Here is a 17,221-nt window from a genome sequence, read left to right on the forward strand (position 1 = left end):
CCCCGAGGTCACAGGGGGGGCGGGCCCAGACCTCAGCCTCCGCCCCTCCCCCTCCCAGCGGGCTCGGCGGGAGGGGGAGGGGAGGGAGGAGGGGAAGGGGCGGGGCTCCGCGCGGGGGGCGGGCCGGGGCGGAGCGCGGGGTCCCCCGCTGTGCTCGTCGCGGCTGCTGCGCCCCCCGGACGCGCTCGCCGACCCGGGGGCCGGCGGACCGGGACCCGCTGAGCACGCCGGCCGCGCCGGGCCCGAGGCGGGGTGCGGGGAGCGGGACGCAGTGGGCCGGGGCGCGGGCGCCCAGGGGTCCCGGCGCGGGGGCGTCGGGCGCGGGCGGGGCCGGGCGCCCCGAGGACCCTCCCACTCCCAGACCCGACCGGACCGAGGTAAGCGGCCATCGCGGGGGCGGCGGGCGGGGCGCTGGCCAGCCGGGACGCAGGGACCTGTCGGAGCCTTTGTCTGAGGCGCGCGCGGCCCGGCTCCGTGCTCCCCCCCCAACTCCGCGCCGGCTCCGGCCGCCGAGTCTAGGGGCGCGGGCGCGTGACCCTGGGGACCCCGAGACCCTCATCCTCCACCCCATCCCGGGATGAGCGGGCTCCCACGCGCACCCTGTCCAGCCTCCGGACCGGGCCAGCCCGCCACCAGCCCCTCTGCGAGCTCAGGACCCAGACCCGGGAAGCGGAGAGTGGCCGGCGGCTCCAGGCCCTGCCGGGCCGGGCGCCACCTCCTCCCCCGGCACACCCCAGCATCCTTCCAGCTGAAGTTCCTCCCTGGAAGTTCCTCCGCCCCACCGCGCCCCTACCTCCTGCCCGCCCCCTCCCAGTTCTTGGGAGAGCGGCTGAAAGAGGTGGGGCCTGCGCCCAGAGGTCACCTCCCAGGGGTCCTACCGTGTGTCCTTCGCCCGGGAGCGCCGGCCTGCGAACCGACTGCGTTGCTGTGGGGCTGGTCTCGCCGAGGGAGCCGGGGGCGGGGGCACTGCAGCACCAAGGCCAGGGGCCAGGGGCGGGGCCAGGCACCCGGGCCGGCGGGCGCCTGTGGCGCCTTGGCCGGTGCGTTCCCGCCTGCCTCCTACCCGCGCTCCAGGCGGAGGGTGGCCCGAGGGTCTCGAAACCCACTTTCCTGTGGGCAGAACCACCAGTGAGGACTTTCCGCCAGTCGGGAAGGCTTGGCCGGGGAAAGAGCAGTAGGGGACTTACAAGCTGGCTCAGATAGGGGTCCGGGGGCAGGGCCATCCAAGGGCGTCCAGCCAGCCAGGGCCAGGGGCTCACAGGGGCCTGAGGCCCCAGGGGGACTAGCCGGCTGGCTTTCCAAGCGGATCCCAGGCTCCCTGTGCCCTCAGGCTAGAGCGCAGCCCCTGAGAGGGGTCGGCCTGGCCTTGGGGTTCACACACCCGGAGCCTTCACAGTGCCCTGGGGGCGCAGTTAGAGCTCAGTTGCCTCTGAAATAGGGGGGAGCCAAAGGTGGTCGGCCTGGTGGGGCTCCAGCACACGCTTTGTGGCCCCTGGACCCGGCTCTCTGTGCCTCCGTCTCTCTTTCTGCGAAGTGGGGGCCTTCGGGACTGCTGGGGTAGGGAGAAGACCCCTGTGCCCCTGCACCTGTCCATAAAGTTTAATTAAAGCAGGACCCCGAGGAGAAGGGGCCGGGGGAAGAGCCAGGCTCCAGGCTGCCTGTGTGGAGTGGAGCTGGGCGTGGGGGGCTCTGGAGGGTCGGCTTGGAGGCCTGCAGCCCAGGAGACAGGGGGCAGCCCCCTCCAGCCAGCCCCCCTTGCCCTGCCAACATGGGAGGTCACACCGGGGGTCCTGAGGCCACTGAGCACCTCCCAGGAAGGGGCCTGAAGGAGCATGTGGGCACAGCGGCCCAGGCAGTGTGAGTGTCAGCTGCCTGTCTCGCCCGCAGAGCGTCTGGGAGCAGCGGGGTGGCCTCCTGGCTCCATGCGGAGCACGTCCGCCTCCTGGGTGGCGTGGCCTCTTGGCTAGGCGGAAACCTCAGTGCAGAGGCCGGGCGTGTCCTGGGCACCGCGTCTGTCTCGGGAACACAGGCCAGAGGGTCAGAGGTGGACATCCTCCAGGGCTGGAGGGAGGGGTGCTCGTCGTTACAGACCGCCGCGCTGCCACCGGCCCCTGCCCTGGGCCCGCCTGGGAGGCTGGGTGGCTGGGGGACCCAGGGTGTCCAAGCCTCCTGTGCAGGACCTTGCCCAGGGCCACAGCCGTTCACCCCCAGGCTGAGTTCCGTCCTGAGTCCCGTTCGGCCCCCCAGCTCCGGATGTGGCAGGAGGTCCTGGACTGAGCCTGGAGGAGGGGTCACACTTGGCTTCTTGGACTCCCTGCCCCTGACATTGCTCCTGGGTACCCATCTGCCGGTCAGCCCCTAGCCGGCAGGGACAGAATTTCCCCAGGACCCACCTGGAAGAAAAGAAGGCTCCAGACTCTCAGACCCCAACTAAAAGTCTCTACGAGAAGCAAAGAAGTGGGGGAAGCCCAGGGGAGGCTGGGAGCAGGTAGGCTGCAGCTGGGCTGCTGGAGGAAAGATGAACCAGGCAGAGGTGGGTGTGGGCGTGGCCATGGGCAAGCGCAGGAGAATCAGAGCGGCTCCGGGCCGGGGTCCCTCAGGAAGTGGTCCCTCTCCCCGCTTCTTCTGTGGGTCCCCTGACCCATACTGCGGGGGGAAGGGGAATCAGGAAGTAGGGATGCCACACTCAGTGCCCGATGCTGTCTCATCTCTGTCTCCGTTCCCTACAATGGGTGTGTATCCTCTTGGCAGTCAGATAAATGGCTAAAGGTTGTTACAAAAACAAACCGGTCAGTATTTTAGGGAAAAAAGCTAGACACCCAACTTCTCCAGTGGTGCTGGAGAAGACTCTTGAGAGTCCCTTGGACAGCGAGGAGCTCAAATCAGTCCATCCTAAAGGAAATGTCTTGAATATTCTCTGGAAGGACTGATGCTGAAGCTGAAACTCCAATACTTTGGCCACCTGATGGGAAGAGCCAACTCACTGGAAAAGACCCTGATGCTGGGAAAGATTGAGGGCAGGAGGAAAAGGGGGCGACAGAGGATGAGGTGGTTGGCTGGCATCACCGATGCGATGGACATGAGTTTGAACAAACTCCAGGAGATGGTGCAGGACAGGGAAGCCTGGCATGCTGCAGTCCATGGGGTCACAAAGAGTCAGACATGACTGAGGGACTGAACAACCACCTCCACTGAGGATCAGTTAGCTCCTTTCCTCTAAAGATACAGATTGGAACTGAGGCAAGCGCAGGAGAGGAAGGACTTCCCGCCACCTCATGTCGCTGGCCCCAGTACGTGGGCCGTGGTGGCTCAGGGACCCACAAGCCTGGGTCCAGGTTTAGGCCCCACTGCTCACTGCCTGTGAGACGGGGTTGGCGGGTCTGAGGAGCTGTTCATCCAGTCACGTTCATTTTCATCGGCCATCGAATGAGTGGATGTTGGAACCTCCTCCCAGAGGGCAGTGGTTCATGGGACACTCGAGCGCCGCACTGGTACACAGAGTGCTCAAACCATCCCTCCCCACCAGCGCATCTGTTTCCCTCTCAACTGTACCCACCGCCGCCACCCTCATGCAGTCCTCCAGTCTTGCTCCCTGCTGCAGGCAGGGAGCATCTTAAGACATAAGTCACGTGACATCACGTGTCCACTTAGGTTTGCATCCAGCGCAGTGTTTCAAGATGGGCAGGATGAGGACTCTGCAGTTTCACTGCCGAGGGCCCAGGTTCAATCCCTGGGCAGGGAGCTAAGACCACATAAGCCATGTGGCATGGGAAAAAAAAGGATGGGATGAATAGAGAGGATGGACGGCCCTGGGGGGCGTGGGCCTGGCAGCAGGGCAGTGGGGCGGGGGTCCTCTCCTGGGCTCCCCATCCGGCCTCCTTTGCTTTCTCTGCAGCGCGGCCGCCATGGGCTCGGTGGGCAGCCAGCGCCCCCGGGAGGCCAGCGTGGCGAGCACGCCGCACGGGAGCATGGTGATGAGCTTCAGCTTTGACGGCAGCCACCTGGAGGAGGCGGTGGCCGGGGCCACGCAGGCCCAGGGCGGTAGGACCAGGGGCATCCCGATTTTCACAGACTCTGGTGAGTGAGGGGCAGTGGAGGGTCAGCCTTGGGAGTCCTCCCGAGCCTTCCTGGGATGGGGAACCTCGGTGGGGGATCACTGAGCCCCGGAGTCAGCACTGGTCAGGACGGATTAGACCTGCTGCGGTGACGGAGGAGCCCACGGCCCCAGTGCCTTCCCCGACGCCGTGTGTCCCGGTGTGTTCAGGGAAGCCTCCCTCTTAACGTGGACTTAAGTTAAGGTGCACTGACCCGTGTGCAGACTTCTGTCTGCAGGCGACGTATGTTATGTTGGCCACATTCATTGGCCAGAGCCAGCCTTGCTTCACTTCAGCGAAGTACCCGGAGAGAGGACTGATGTGCGATTCAAGGACCCTGTTTACTACCTGACCGTGTGTCCTAGAGCAAGGACCTCACCTCTCTGAGCCTCAGGTTCCCTCGGTGAAGGAAATAGGGCAGGCTTGCAGAGTGGGCAGCGTGCGGGTCTGGAGTCAGGCAGATTTGGGTTCCAAAGAGGTCCCATCTCTTTGTCTGCTCAGGGACCTTGGGCAAGTCAGGGAAACACACTAACCCTTTCCCCAGGGGATGCAAAGTCCTTGTGCGTTGATGTTCACACCTCTTCTTAGCTCCCTGAAACTTAAATACTGAGATGCAGAGTTAACTGTTACGAACACACCTTATGTTAGATGATACAGGAGTGAGGAAGTGAATAAAATAAGAGCATTTGATTACTGTAGCCCCCCAGGCTCCTCTGTCCATGGAGTTCTCCAGGCAAGAATACTGGAGTGGGTTGCCATTCTCTTCTCCAGGGGATCTTCCCGACCCAGGGATTGAACCCAGGTCTCTCGCATTGCAGGCAGATTCTTTACCGTCTGTGCCACCAGGGAAGCCCTAACACATATACACACACGTGTTCATATCAAAATAAGAAATGCTCGAACAGTCAGTCCTCCTGTCTGGCTAGTCACATGGCTATAGCTGGTATTTATAACTGCTTTCTCCCACACCCCACCCCATATTCCCTGTGCCCTCCACTAGCACCTTAGCTGGTCAGGGCTCTTGTCCTGAAGGCTCTGGAGCACTAAAAGTCCTGCTAGACTTGGGCTGGTGTCGTTTGTCGTGGACTGTATCACAGGGAGCGGACGTCCTGAGAGAGGCCATAAGGAATCTCCCGTCTTCCAGACCCACACGTGGGAGCACCCGGATGTCCCCATGATGGTCAGGATCAGCATCCCATGCCCCCCGCAGTTGGCACAGCACCCCCATCCTCTGCACGATCACTGTGTCTCAGAGTGGAACCGTCCCGCCCTTTGGAACGCGGGCCTCCGCACCAGCGGAGCCTGGAGACATGGGGGTGGGAAGCGAACGTTTTGCTGCTGTTCACTCAGTTGTGTCTGACCCTTTGCGACCCCATGGACGTCAGCACACCAGGTTTCCCTGTCTTTCACCATCTCTCAGAGTTTGCTCAAACTCATGTCCGTCGAGTCAGTGATGCCATCCATCTCATCCTCTGTTGCCTTCTCTTCCTTCCCTCTGTCTTTCCCACCATCAGGGTCCTTTGCAGTGAGTCGGCTCTGGATCAGTCAGTCTGCATCAGGTGGTTGAAGGATTGGAGCTTCAGCTTCAGCATCAGTCCTTCCAATTAATATTCAGGACTAATTTCCTTTAGGATTGGCTGGTTTGATCTCCTTGCTGTCCAAGCGACTCTCAAAACTCTTCCCAGCACCACAGTTTGAAAGCATCAGTATCCCTAGCTAGGGGACCTCTACAGGTCGTAGTGATTGGGCCCACTCTCACTTCCGCCGTGGTTCCTGGGTATGAGAACGCTAACTCTAGGAGAACCAGCCCCATATACTAGACATGGACTTGGAGCGTAGACAGCCTCCCAGAGAACACTGTCTCAGCCCCGCTAGTTCTTGCCGCCCAGCTGGCCCTGAACTGAATCTGCAAAAAGCCATTTCAGTGTTCTGTCCAGCCAGGCTCTTCAGTGGCCATGACGAAGATAGTCACAGTGGCGGTGAGGGTCACGGAGGTGGTGGTCTCTTGGTGACAGACGGCGGCTGTGGCGAGGGTTGTTCTGGTCGTGGCGTGGGTGGTTGTCGATCTAGTAGCTGCGACGGTGATGACTCGGGCAGCAGTGGCCACGAGGGTAGACAGCGGCCCGGTGACCATGACCCTGGTCCCAGTGGCTGTGATGGTGATGCCAATAGCCGTGATGCATGGTTGGCTTTGCCACCCTCGGCTGTGGGATGGATGGCAGCCGGGGTGATGACAACCGTGGTGACAGCGGCCAGGGTGAGGACGGACCACGGTACAGTGATGGTTGTCGTGATGGTGGTGTGATGGTGACAGCGGCCGTGGTGTTCTGTAACTTTTGATGCTGGCCGTGATGGCAGTGGTGTGGGCAGCGGTGGCCAGAGGGATGGAGAGTGCCCACAGCTATGATGGCTTCAGTGGCTGAGTATTAGGAGCGGCCATGCTGATGGTGGTCACGATGGGTGCGGTGGTCCACTGTGCCCATGGTGGTGGACTGTGCCCGTGGCGGTGGCCTGCAGCCTCAGTGTGGTGGCCGCGGCCACGCATGGGCCCGTCCACATCTCACCCAGAGTCTGGGTTTGTCGGCAGAGGAGCCGGTGCCTGACGACCGCTACCACGCCATCTACTTCGCGATGCTGCTGGCCGGCGTGGGCTTCCTGCTGCCCTACAACAGCTTCATCACCGACGTGGATTACCTGCACCACAAGTACCCAGGTGGGCCCCCAGCCGCGTCCTGCCATCGCACGCTGCCCTGCTCACGCGGCTTGGGCCTGCTGCCCTCCAGAAACCCTTTGGGCAGCACCCCACTCCGGGGGCCCATTTTCTTCAAACCCTAGCTCGGCTGTGAGTTGCTGCATGACCCCAGGGCAGCCCCTCACCCGCTCTGGGCTGTTAGCCCTTCTGGGGCAGAGGGAGGAAGCAATGCTCTGTGGGGGCAGGTGCAGAGCCTGGGGCTCCCCTGAGCCCCGGCTGCCCCCCCCCAGCGTCCCCCCACTGCCCGCAGGAACCTCGATTGTGTTTGACATGAGCCTCACCTACATCCTCGTGGCGCTGGTGGCCGTGCTCCTGAACAACGCCCTGGTGGAGAGACTGAGCCTGCACACGAGGATCACCGCGGGTACGCTGCCCGCTGCCCGCCCGGCTCCCAGCCGTCCCCTCTGGCCACCACACACGCCTCCATCCCCTGCACCTCACTCTCCTTGTCTGTAAGATGGGCGCACCTCCTCCTAGGAATGTCACAGGTTCCACTATGAAAACCGGGTCGGGCTCGTGGGGTGCAACACACCCTGGCATGATGCCCACACCTGGGGAGGCTGCTGTTGCCCCATGTGTGTCCCGGGGCCCCTGCTCGCCCCTGCTTTTTCTCTCCCATTTGTCTCCATGGTAACATTCAGCTTCAAAGTCCAGCTCAAAAGGCGCTGCCTCCAGGAAGTCTTCCAGGTGCCCCGCTGAGACCTCTAAGATGTCCTGCGCTCCCAGTCCTACGGGGAACGGCAGAGAGAGAGCACCTCAGACCTGGCCCTGTGTGGGGTGAGGGGGGCTCCCCCAGCCCACCGCTCACTGCTCCCTTCTCTGGCCTCTCCCCACACAGGTTACCTCTTAGCCCTGGGCCCCCTCCTCTTTATCAGCATCTGCGACGTTTGGCTGCAGCTCTTCTCCAGGGACCAGGCTTACGCCATCAACCTGGCCGCTGTGGGCACAGTGGCCTTCGGCTGCACAGGTAGGACCCGGGGCGGGCGCGGGCTGAGTTGTGTGCCGGGGGCGTGTTATACAGGGTGAGCCAGGCTTAGGGCTGGTGTGTGTCCACATGCACACGGGCATGTCCGCTTTCACACATCACACACTGCACACCCACAGGGCTGCGTGCGCTGGGCACGCAGTGTCGGAGCACACCCCCCGCACACATGTCCACACGCCCAGGAGTCTCATGCGGACATTAAGGCACCGCCCTGGTTTTCTCAGGCATAGACTGTGCTTCCCAAACTCTCAGCCACATATTTCCATGTCAGTGTTTCTCTCGGGCAGTAGCTTTCCAATTTTTTTAAAAAAAGCTTTTTATTTTGAAACTATTTCACACTTGTGAAAAGTTTCAAGAATAATATGATGAGTTCGCATATACCTGTCACCTTCGTATGGTTGTTCGGTCGCTGAGTCACATCCAACTCTGATCCCGTGGAGGGCAGCATGCCAGGCCTCCCTGCCCTTCACTGTCGCCTCGATTCCCCAATTGTAAACATTTTGCTGCAAATGCTTTCTTTCCTTCTCTGGCTTTCTCTGTCTTTCCCCACTTCTAGAGTAGATGTGTATATAAATTTCCCCATACATATATATAAATAATGAACATATAAATATAAATAATACATATATATAAAATAATGAACATTTTCTCTTTAAACCATTCAGGAGTTACTCCAGACATCATCACACTTTTTGCCTTAATACTAACAGTTCAGGGCGTTTCACTACAGTAACAGTTAAATCTAAGACATTTCTCCTAGAACCGTGTCTCAGTTCAGTTCAGTCGCTCAGTCGTGTCCGACTCTTTGTGACCCCATGAATTGCAGCACGCCAGGCCTCCCTGTCCATCACAAACTCCAGGAGTTTACTCAGACACATGCCCATCGACTCAGTGATGCCATCCAGCCATCTCATCCTCTGTCGTCCCCTTCTCCTCCTGTCCCCAATCCCTTCAAGCATCAGGGTCTTTTCCAACAAGTCAACTCTTCACATGAGGTGGCCAAAGTATTGGAGTTTCAGCTTCAGCATCAGTCCTTCCAATGAACACCCAGGACTGATCTCCTTGCAGTCCAAGGGACTCTCAAGAGTCTTCTCCAACACCACAGTTCAAAAGCATCAATTCTTCGGCGCTCAACCTTCTTCACAGTCTCTCTCACATCCATACATGACCACTGGAAAAACCATAGCCTTGACTAGACGGACCTTTGTTGGCAAAGTCATGTCTCTGCTTTTTAATATGCTGTCTAGGTTGGTCATAACTTTCCTTCCAAGGAGTAAGTGTCTTTTAATTTCATGGCTACAATCACCATCTGCAGTGATTTTGGAGTCCAAAAAATGAAGTCTGACACTGTTTCCACTGTCTCCCCATCTATTTGCCATGAAGTGAAGGAACTGGATGCCATGATCTTAGTTTTCTGAATGTTGAGCTTTAAGCCAACTTTTTCACTCTCCTCTTTCACTTTCATCAAGAGGCTTTTTAGTTCCTCTTCACTCTCTGCCATAAAGGTGGTGTCATCTGCGTATCTGAGGTTATTGATATTTCTCCCGGCAATCTTGATTCCAGCTTGTGCTTCTTCCAGCCCAGCGTTTCTCGTGATGTACTCTGCATATAAGGTAAATAAGCAGGGTGACAATATACAGCCTTGACGTACTCCATTTCCTATTTGGAACCAGTCTATTGTTCCATGTCCAGTTCTAACTGTTGCTTCCTGACCTGCATACAGGTTTCTCAAGAGGCAGGTCAGGTGGTCTGATATTCCCATCTCTACAATTGCCCAAATCAGGACATTGAACACTGATACACTGTCATCGAATCTGTAATCCATGTTCAGATTTCACAGACTGTTCCTATAATGTCCTCTATAATTTTTGTCTGACCCAGGACCACATGCTGCATTACTGGTAGTGTCTTTAATCCAAGTGGCGCTCAGTTTTCCTGTCTTTTATGGCAGCGATGTTTGCAAAGGCCCAGGCCAGTAGTTTTGTTGATCATGACTTCCATGAAGAAATGCATTTCACATTATGACCCAGCAAACGTGTGTGTGTGTGTTTATAAATGAAATCAAGGCTTTGTGAAATAATATTCTCAATCCAGGCTTTGTACACAGGTCTGTTCTATTTTTTAAAAAATCCTGGTGACAACCATGAGATCCTTGTGTGCCAGTCCTGCTCCAGGGTTTACTTCTAGGCGTGGAGTCATTAGATGATAGGGTGTGAGCCAGCGTGGTTTTATTTTGCCCAGATACTGCTGCAGTTCTGTCTTTAAATATATATATATTTGGTTGCACCGGGTCTTAGTTGTGGCGGGTGGGATCTATTAATAGTTCCCTGACCAGGGATTGAGCCCAGGGCCCCTGAATTGGGAGCAAGGAGTCTTGGCCACTGGATCACCAGAGAAGTCCCTGCACTTCTGTCTTATTGGTCAGGATGAGAGAGGTTATGCTTAGGAACAAATGAGCCCAGAAATTTCAGTGGCTTCGCAGAACCAGTCTTAGTCCTGCCTCTTGCTGCACGTCCAGCCTGTCCCTGGGGACTTTCCAGACTCACTGGTACCGACAGTGGCTCTCCACTTGTAACCCGTGGCCTTGTCTGTAGCTGCCCCTGGGGGAGAAAAGACCGGAAGACCAAGTGGGCTTTTCCTGCCTGGTCCAGGAGTGATGTGTGTCATTTCTGCTTGGCTGTCAATGACCAGAGGAGGTGGGGGAGCCTGGCCAGTCCAGGGTGGGGACACAGAAGGCAGGCAATGTTGTTTCCACCACACCCCACACGGTGGTTGGACCACGTCCGTCTGCCCCCAGTGGTGTTCATGTCCTTTCCCCACACTCTTGCCAACACAAGTGTTCTTGAACTTATGAACAGGTGACATGTGGTGTCTCACGGTTACTACTCTCTCTCTCTCTCAAGTGCAGCAATCCAGCTTCTACGGGTACACAGGGATGCTGCCCAAGAGGTACACGCAGGGGGTGATGACAGGAGAGAGTGAGTATCTGCAGACCCCAGGAGTGGGCGCTGGGCTTTCTGGGCTCCGAGAGCCTCTCCCTGGGCCTGAGGTGGGGCTCAGGAGCCCTGGGCACCTGGGGTGGGGATGCCTGGCGGGAAGCAGCGATGCGACTCCCAGGAATCTGGTTGTGAAGGGCATGGCCTCTTTGGTGTGTGGTCCTCTGGGATGTGAGGCGCAGGTGCCCCTCTGAGCGTGGGTCTGGAGTGTCTCTCTCGGAGCACCTGTGTGAGGCATGTGCTGTGTGTCTGTGTGTGCGTGCGTGTGCCCGCACCCATCCACACACGTGATGTCAGGTGCTGTCCCTCAACACCAGGCCCTCCTCGCAGCCCTAGACCCATGAGCCATCGCCACTTAGCATCTGAGACTCACTGTCCCAAACCCACCGTGTCATTTCCCACCGCCTCAGTGAACTGCACCCCCACGCTCAATCTGAAAGTTACTCAACACCCCATCCTTCTGCAAGTTGCGAGGGCCTGCCTGCCTGCCCTCCGGCTGATCCCGCCTATCCAGCCCCCGGTCCAGGCAGCTGACCCCCTCATGCGGTGGCCCCGCTCCACACAGCAGCAGCTCCTCTCTCCACCCAGCCCCAAGCAGCAGGGGCCCCCAGGAAGGTACCTGGCCTGCTGTGACCCCCCCATCCACCTGGTTCGAAGCCCACCACTTCCTTTCAGCTCCTCAAATAGAAACACGCAGAGCTCATGCCAGCCCCCTGTCAGGGATGCTCGTCCCCGCCGTCTTCCCCCGCCCCAGGTCTCTGCCTGTACCCCCAAATCCTGGTGTTCTTCTATGAGACCTTGGGGTCTCTCCTCTCCAGCCTCATAAGGAAACGGCCTGTGTGCATCATCCCCACTGTGTCCTCAGACCGGGACGGTGCTAGGCACACAGCAGGCATTCCATCTATGCTTCCAGCGGGGCGGGAGGGGGTGTGAGCAGGCGGCGGGCCGGGGAGGGGCGGTCTGCATGGACGCCTCCTGTGGGCAAGCCTTAGGACTGCCGGCTAGTTTGTGGGGCGGGGGCGGGCGAGGGCGGGGCCGGCGTCACGGCCCCTCCTCCGCAGGCACGGCGGGAGTGATGGTCTCTCTGAGCCGCATCCTCACCAAGCTGCTGCTGCCAGACGAGAGGGCCGGCACGCTCATCTTCTTCCTGGTCTCCGCGGGCCTGGAGCTGCTCTGCTTCCTGCTGCACCTGCTGGTGCGGGGCAGCCGCTTCGTGCTCTACCACACGGCGCGGCCCCGCCACTGCCGCCCGAGCCGCAGGGCCGGCTACCGCGTGCACCACGACGTAGCCGCCGAGGACGTGCACTTTGTAAGTCGCGAGGCCGGGGGCGGGCATCTGGGGGGGCGGGCATCTGGGGGCCCCGGGCACGGCCGCCACCCTGTCCCAGCCGCGCTCCCCATCCCGCTGTCGTTTCAAGCTCCAGCTCCTTCTGTGGCCCGAGGCGCTTTCTCACGGGCCGTCCTTCCTCACGTGGACCACAGTTCCATCCCTCAGTGGCACGCATGTCCGGGGCCTGAGTCCCCTTTGCGTATGACAGCCCTCGAGTCCTTAACACCCCCCCACGCCCGCTGTGAGGGCCCACACCTGCAGCCTGGGCGTCCCCGTGGCTGTGATGGCCCACACCTGCGGCCTGAGGTCCGCGCGGGCGCACTCTGGTGGCGGCAGGGCCGCGTAGCCGGTGGAAGGCCCAGGGATGGCAGGTGTGGAGGCTTAGGCGCAGGGGAGCCGAGGAGCCGGCCATGAGGAGGGCAGGGCAAGGGGAGCCAGAATGTTCTCGAAGGCATTGTTCCAGCTAGTCGCCCTCGCTGGGCCCTGGACTGGGGACACAACAGTGAGCCAGAGACCGGTCCACGGGAGGCCTGTGACAAGGCCCAGGTCAGAAGCTGGGGCCCCCTTGATGGTCAGGGAACTTCCCCGGATGGCTCTGGGCTGAGACCTGACCCGTGCGGCCGGAAGGGCGTGGGGGGCAGTGGGGGGCGCAGGCCCAGAGGCTGGGCGGTGGGGAAGAGCCTGGCGTGTTTGCCGGACAGCAGGAAGCACTGGGGCCTCGGGACCCGCGCGCAAACCCCGCCCCCTCCGTCCTCGCTCCAGGAGCACCAGGGCCCAGCGCTGGCCAACGGCGGGTCCCCGAAGGACAGCCCGGCCCACGAGGTGACGGGCGGGGGCGCCTACACGCGCTTCGACGTGCCTCAGCCAAGGATCAGGCGCAGCTGGCCCTCCTTCCGAGGTGGGCGGGCCGGACCGGGCGTTGGGTCTGCGCGCGGGGGCGGCGCGGGGCGGCGCGGGGCGGCGCGGGGCGGCGCGGGGCGGCGCGGGGCGGCGCGGGGCGGCGCGGGGCGGGTGCGCCCGCGGGCTGCGGGCGGGGGCCCCTGGGCTCGCGCCCTCTGACCCCGCCGGCCGCCCACAGCCCTGCTCCTGCACCGCTATGTGGTGGCCCGCGTCATCTGGGCGGACATGCTCTCCATCGCCGTGACCTACTTCATCACGCTGTGCCTGTTCCCGGGTCTCGAGTCCGAGATCCGCCACTGCATCCTGGGCGAGTGGCTGCCCATCCTCCTGATGGCCGTGTTCAACCTCTCCGACTTCGTGGGCAAGGTGGGCCCCGCCCTGGGGGAGGGGAGAACCCCCAGCTGAAGATGCACGTGGCTCGGGGTGGGGAGGATGGGAGCTGAGCCAAGGATCAGACCACAGCCAGGGGCAAGAGGAGGGTCATGTGGCATCCGCCCCAGGCTCACTGGTTGGGGGTGTCTCTGGCAGCACAGGTGTGGACACATGCAAGGGGGTTAGGAGCACCCAGAACTGGCTAGCCAGTTGGGCTTTTCTAGAAGAACACAAGACTCAGAGAGGGAGAGTCATCTGTCTGGGGTCACACAGCGGGGAGGTCTGAGAAACTCCGAGCCAGACTTAGTTAGCGGGTCCAGCTGCTGCCGCTTCCTACAAGTTAACACAGGTGGGCCTGACTCTGGGCCGCATGTTCCCAGGTGGGGTCGCGAGCCCGCGCGGTGAAGGCATTGTGAGGACTGAGGCAAGACACGTGTCGCGTTTAGCTGAGTGCCGAGCACACCGCACGGCCTGTGTGTTGCCATAATGAGGGGTTTGGTCGGTTTTCGGGGACAAAAACTGGTAAGGACAGGGACAGGGCCTGAGCCGGGAGCGTCCAGGGACAGGAGTGGGTCTGGAGAGGTGAGGGCAGAGGCCGGGGCCCACACGACCATCTCCCCGCAGATCCTGGCGGCACTGCCCATGGACTGGCGGGGCACCCACCTGCTGGCCTGCTCCTGCCTCCGCGTGGTCTTCATCCCCCTCTTCATCCTGTGCGTCTACCCCAGCGGCACACCTGCCCTCCGCCACCCGGCCTGGCCCTGCGTCCTCTCCCTCCTCATGGGCATCAGCAATGGCTACTTCGGCAGCGTGCCCATGATCCTGGCGGCGGGCAAAGTGGGCCCCAAGCAGCGGGAGCTGGCAGGTAAGGCCCCCCTCGGCCCACTTGCCTTGTGAGACTGTCCACCGCCAGGCAGGGAAACCCAGGCCCGTAGAAGTCAAGGCCACACCGCAAGCAGCTGCGTTTGGGTCCCAGGGGCGAGTCAGCTCGGAGCATGCAGGCTAGGACGTTCATCAACCCCCTTCCTCATTCATCCCACGACGGCTCGGTGAGCCCCTGCCGCAAGCTCCAGGGACACAGCGACAATAGAAGCAGTCCCTGTGCTGACGGGGTTGACCGTCCAGAGCTGACAGCAGAAAAAGGTGTGATGTGCTGGAGGAATATAAAACAGAGCGATGGAATGGAGGAGTTGGGGTCGGGCCTCACCTTGCAAGTCTGGCAAGGCATCACTGGGGAGGCGGCTTGAACAGAGCCGTGGAGGGAGGCGTGAGGGGCCAGCCACAGTGCAGGGGAAGTGGCGGGACTAGCATGTGCAAAGACCCAGGGGGCAGAAGCGGTGGTGTGGGCCAGGGAGGTGGCCTGAAGAGGTGGGAGGAGTCTGGAAGAAAGGGCTGGTTCCAGGATCTGTTTTGACCGTGCGGCCTGCAGGGCCAGCTGACGGATTGGGAGATGGAGCATGAGAAAGGGCCGGGGGCGGGGGTCAAGAAGGACTCCCAAGTTTGGGCCTGTTGCTCAGGGCAGGAAGGCTAGACGGTTGTCAAGTGAGACAGAGAGGGGGCTGAGTGGGGAAGGGGCACTGGAGGTGGGTTCTGGTCAGGGGACCTGCGGGGAGGCCAGTGGACACCCCAGGTCGTCCATGACAAGGTGGAGAGAAAGGGAGGCTGGAGAGAGAGAAGCAGGCCAGGCCTGGGCCGCCCAGCACGGTCCATCAGGGAGGAGCAGCCCTGGGGCGGCAGCAGCTGGCCGTAGTCACTGCCTCACCCCGCAGGAGCGGGGCTTCGGCTCCAGCGCAGGCGGTGGCCCGCCGGGGTCCCCCGCCCCCACCCGCTTAGGCCCGGTCCTGTCCGCAGGGAACACCATGACCGTGTCCTACATGACGGGACTGACGCTGGGCTCGGCCGTGGCCTACTGCACCTACAGCCTCACGCGGGACGCCCACCGGAGCTGCCTGCACCCCTCCGCCACCAACGCCTCCTTCCCCACCGGCCTCTGAGCCCTGCCCAGGGAGGGCTGCCGGGCCCCCTCCCCACTCCTGCCTGCAGTGCCTGGGGGCGCGCGGATGGTCCGTGCAGTTTCCCGCCTGCCCCCGCCCCCCGCCCGTGTCCAGCGGCCCACTCTGTGGGGTCACTCACAGCCATCACCCCCCTGCCTCAGGAGAGCAGACCACCAGCCCGCGTTCCCTGCTGGGTCCGCTCTGAGGGCCCCGCGGCCCTGGCCCCACCGTCGGCGGCACCTCCTCCACTGGGGACCCCGCTCCCACAGGCCTGCCCCCACACCCTGTCCTCAAACCCTGGGTCCCCAGCAAATGCCTTTGCTACGAGGGAGCTGCAGCTTGGGTGCGCCCACGCCGCGCCAGCACCCCCATGCACCCTGGTACCCACCTGACGCCACAGGCCTGGAGGTCTGTCTGCCCAGGAAGCCTGATCGACCTCCCCGTTTCCTCCAGCCGCCTGTGATACCGGAGGGCACAGTTTGAGGGCCACGAGCAGGGCCCACAGCCTGGCTGGAGTCACACCCCTGACCTAGGCCTTGAGCCCTGTCCAGGGAGGGACAGACGTGCCCAGGGGTCCCTGGCAAGTAGAAGAGGGTGGGGGGCGGTCCCTCCAGAGCTCCAGGCTGGCTCAGCACCCTGAGCTGGGGGGATTCCTGGAGCATCCTGCCAGCGGCGGGCTTCTCCAGGGGCAGGACAGGCGCCCTCCCACCCCCGCTGGTCCCGTCCACGCGTCTGTCCACTGACTGTACCGCACTGGCCATTAAAGATGAAGGCAGAGCCTCTGCCCCACCTCCGCCTCCAAGTCGCGTCTATGCCGCGCCGTCTCTGCCCGCCGGGGTGGGAGGAGGGGTCCTGGTGGGGCAAGACCCGCAGCCGGCTGGGATGGGCTTCCCCCCACGCACGTGCTGGCCCAGGAGGGTCCGTGTGGAGGGGCGCGGACAGGATGCGCATGGGCTTTCAAGGGCGGCTCGGTGCCCTTTGGCCTCAGGGTGCCCGATGGGGCAGCTCACGCCCACTGGAAAGGGGGAGAAGGGGCGGCAGCTCGCCCTGTCGTCCAGGGTCAGAGCGAGGAAGCCGGGCGGGGGGGGCGGGGGCGTTCTGGGGTCAGGTCTCGGCTCTGTCGCTGACAGTCAGTGATTAGAGCAGATTCCTCCGCCGTTCTGTGTCTCAAGTCTCCCCGAGAACCGGGTCGGTCTAGTCTGATGTGGGCGCGTGGGAGGAGGGTTGGGGAGGAGGGGACGGGGCCGAGCCCGCGCGGGGCGATGCCACAGGGGACGCTCCTCGGGGCTCCGGGGAGGGGAGGAGGAGGAGGGATGGGGAGAGGGGAGCGCGCACCAGCCCGTGACTCAGTTTCTCTAAAACCCGAGGACCGTCCCGGAAGGAGGAGCCTCGCTGCCTTCGCCATCCGCACACCGTACCCTCCACACACCGCCCTCAGACACCAAAGCCATCCGTGTCCCATGCACGCCGGGTGCTCTGGGGCGCTGGGCTGGTGCCGGTGGGGTCCGACCTGAGCTACGCACGGCCGGGGGGCGGGGCGGGGCAGCGCCAAGACCCCGGCTCAGCCTCCCCCGGACCCTAACCGGCAAGGGTGCGGCTTCTCCATCTCGCGCCGGCTCAGGGCCCCGCAGAGCGTCAGCACCCTCGTTATCTCTTCCAGAGTGGATGCAACTGGGAACACTCAGCTCCATAGGTTTTTGTTAGCTTTTTTCTTTGACTGCGCGGGGTCGTTCTTGCAGTTTAGGGTCTCCGTTGCCGCGCGTGGACTTTCTCCAGTTGCAGGGCGCAGGTTTCTTCT

The 17,221-nt window shown here is 61.9% G+C and overlaps 1 protein-coding gene across 1 annotated transcript; it reads left to right on the forward strand.

Annotated features, from left to right (window-relative positions):
• The first annotated feature begins 222 nt into the window (after positions 1 to 222).
• SLC29A4 (solute carrier family 29 member 4) lies at positions 223 to 16,184 on the forward strand. Its single transcript, XM_065923758.1, has 11 exons — positions 223 to 377; positions 3,896 to 4,077; positions 6,682 to 6,807; positions 7,097 to 7,210; positions 7,685 to 7,813; positions 10,735 to 10,809; positions 11,889 to 12,136; positions 12,920 to 13,055; positions 13,236 to 13,423; positions 14,054 to 14,294; positions 15,281 to 16,184. Exons 2-11 carry the CDS (start codon positions 3,906 to 3,908, stop codon positions 15,421 to 15,423), a joined length of 1,572 nt encoding a protein of 523 aa, XP_065779830.1. The 5' UTR covers positions 223 to 377; positions 3,896 to 3,905; the 3' UTR covers positions 15,424 to 16,184.
• The last annotated feature ends 1,037 nt before the right edge of the window (positions 16,185 to 17,221 follow it).

The sequence above is a fragment of the Muntiacus reevesi genome, chromosome 2, assembly GCF_963930625.1.
Source record: "Muntiacus reevesi chromosome 2, mMunRee1.1, whole genome shotgun sequence".
NCBI classification, from domain to species: Eukaryota; Metazoa; Chordata; class Mammalia; order Artiodactyla; family Cervidae; genus Muntiacus; species Muntiacus reevesi.

Bases quoted from the DNA above. Each gene is read 5' to 3' on its own strand.
- SLC29A4 (XM_065923758.1), top strand. From the start codon at position 3,906: ATGGGCTCGGTGGGCAGCCAGCGCCCCCGGGAGGCCAGCGTGGCGAGC. The intron at 7,814-10,734 runs GTAGGACCCGGG...CTCTCTCTCAAG, and splicing joins AGTGGCCTTCGGCTGCACAG to TGCAGCAATCCAGCTTCTAC. The intron at 13,056-13,235 runs GTGGGCGGGCCG...GGCCGCCCACAG, and splicing joins CAGCTGGCCCTCCTTCCGAG to CCCTGCTCCTGCACCGCTAT.